This window comes from Gouania willdenowi, unplaced genomic scaffold (assembly GCF_900634775.1).
Source record: "Gouania willdenowi unplaced genomic scaffold, fGouWil2.1 scaffold_3_arrow_ctg1, whole genome shotgun sequence".
In the NCBI taxonomy this organism is placed as follows: domain Eukaryota; kingdom Metazoa; phylum Chordata; class Actinopteri; order Blenniiformes; family Gobiesocidae; genus Gouania; species Gouania willdenowi.
Genome location: NW_021145162.1, coordinates 631,010 through 633,184, shown reverse-complemented (window position 1 = coordinate 633,184; position 2,175 = coordinate 631,010). Strand labels below are relative to the sequence as shown.

The window sequence follows — 2,175 nt, the reverse complement described above, 5'->3', positions numbered from 1 at the left end:
AGCATCGATGCAGAACAAAAAGCATTTTCACTGTGTTGTCCTTGACTTTTAAATGTCGACAAAATGATTTTTTTTCAACTTTAATATTTAATACTGCATTTTTTCTTGCGCTTGCATAGTCTGGGTCCTGTTTGTCTTGGTCTTTACTGTCTTATCGTTGTCTTGTTCAGGTCTTTTCTAGTCTGGGTCTGGCCTGGATGTTCTTTAGTCTGTCTGTCTACGTATGTCCTTGTCTTCTTGGTTTAGTCGGGGACCACAGTCGTCCTAATGACTTTGCTGGTGTCGTTCTGCTCTATGTCTATAATACGGTCTATAATCTTGTGATGTGATCTGTGTGAACCTGGATCTATTCACTGGTCAAATGTTTTTATGAGAAGTAACAGATTGTGACGTGTTTCTCCAGATCAGACCTGGAAAGCTACCATTACGTTTGGTTCTGATGCTCCTCAGGGTGGAGGTCGGGGGTCATTTCCTCTACCTACCATAGGTTGGCATGCTTCACTGTGATTGGACCAGTTCCTATGATCCCCCTCCCCCCCTCCCTTTGCATTAAGCCCCTCATGTCTCTGATCCCAGCAGCAACGCTTATGGGATCTGATCAGACCAGTGCAGCCTGCTGGTCTCCAGTCACCTCCAAGTAGAACGAGGGGAGGACGTAGCAGAGAGAGAGAGAGAGAGAGAGAGAGTAGTCATAAAAAGAGCAAGCGGAGGAGATGAGAGGAAAGCAGAGATATTAGGAGGAGAAAAAGAGAGAGAGATTTGCTCAGTCAGGGCGAGTGCAGGAGAGAGAGAGAGAAAGAGAGAGAGCGTACTGCAGTCGCTCGCCCTGTCACTCCTCCACAGACAGACGTAACGATGGAGGACAAGCTCGTCCTCGTCTCTTGCTGTGTTCTGCCAAGTTAGGAGGAGGAACCCTGCTCTCCATGTTTACCACAGGATCCCAACTCCTACACACACACACACACACACACACACACACACACACACACACACACACACACACACACATGCTCCTCTCCTGGGCTTTGGGACTAGTGCTTTTTCTCTGAGTGGATTTACTTTCCTCTGGGGTCAGACCATGGCGCCGCCGTGGTGGAGGACGACCAAGGAGCGGTGGCGCCTCTGGGTGGTGTTGGTTCTCTGGTGCGGTGTGTGGACCGCACACGCTCAGACGGACGACGGCAGGTCGTTCTACTTCTGGGAAACAGGTACAGCTGAGAATATTGTTGGTGTTTACCTCCCACATCGCTTTTGTCCCATCACGCTCATATATGACCCCCACATGGCTCCCTAGGGGATGTGACCTGGATGATGGAGAAGTTTGGCTCTAGAACCAATGCTCCATCTCCTGCTGAGACGGGAGAACAAAAACAACCTCAATCTGCTTCCAAATGACTCACTTTGATTCCCTCATTAATAGTTGATCCTCAGTATATTGGCTCTATGCGTCAAACTTCAAACACACACACACACACACACACGCACACACACGCACACACACACACATGCACATGCACACACACGCACGCACACACACATGCATGCGCACGCACACACGCACGCACACGCACGCACACGCACGTACACACACACACACACACACACACACACACACACACACACACACACACACACACACACACACCACACACACACACACACACACACACACACACATATAATTAAAAGTTGACCTAGATAACATGGAGGAGAGCCGTCACCTGGCGTCCAATCAGATCCATGATTAGTATCGGTGCGTTTCCATAGATACGTTCTTGGTTCTCACACTTTGTGTAAATAATGATCATGTCGAGGAAGACGAGGGTTCAACTCTTGTGTGATCATTTTCAAGTCTCGTGAGACTTTTGACGCCCACGAACAGGAAATTAAATGAATTGGAGAAATGTTTCTTTTTCTTTTTCTCTGAGAAAATGTAAAAAAATATATTTAAAAACCGTGAATATGATCTTATCTGTGTTTATGTAGATATTAATCATTGTATTTACTCATCACAGACAATCAATCATGCACAAACATCTGAAACATTACCATACAGGGTTTAACCTTTTTTACAGTCATTTTCTTTTTCACATCATCAAACTTAGACGTTACGATGGATGAAAAATGGAGCCCCAGGTCAATATGTTTAGGTGCAGAAATTCTCAATTGGTGGGT

General features: G+C 46.3%; 1 protein-coding gene across 1 annotated transcript in view; it reads left to right on the top strand.

Moving 5' to 3' along the window:
• The first annotated feature begins 782 nt into the window (after window positions 1-782).
• Window positions 783-2,175, top strand: part of LOC114460090 (thrombospondin type-1 domain-containing protein 7A-like) — a 289,728-nt gene continuing 288,335 nt past the window's right edge. The window contains 1 exon segment of the mRNA XM_028442124.1: window positions 783-1,208. Coding sequence (XP_028297925.1) covers window positions 1,079-1,208 — 130 coding nt within the window. The 5' untranslated portion in view covers window positions 783-1,078.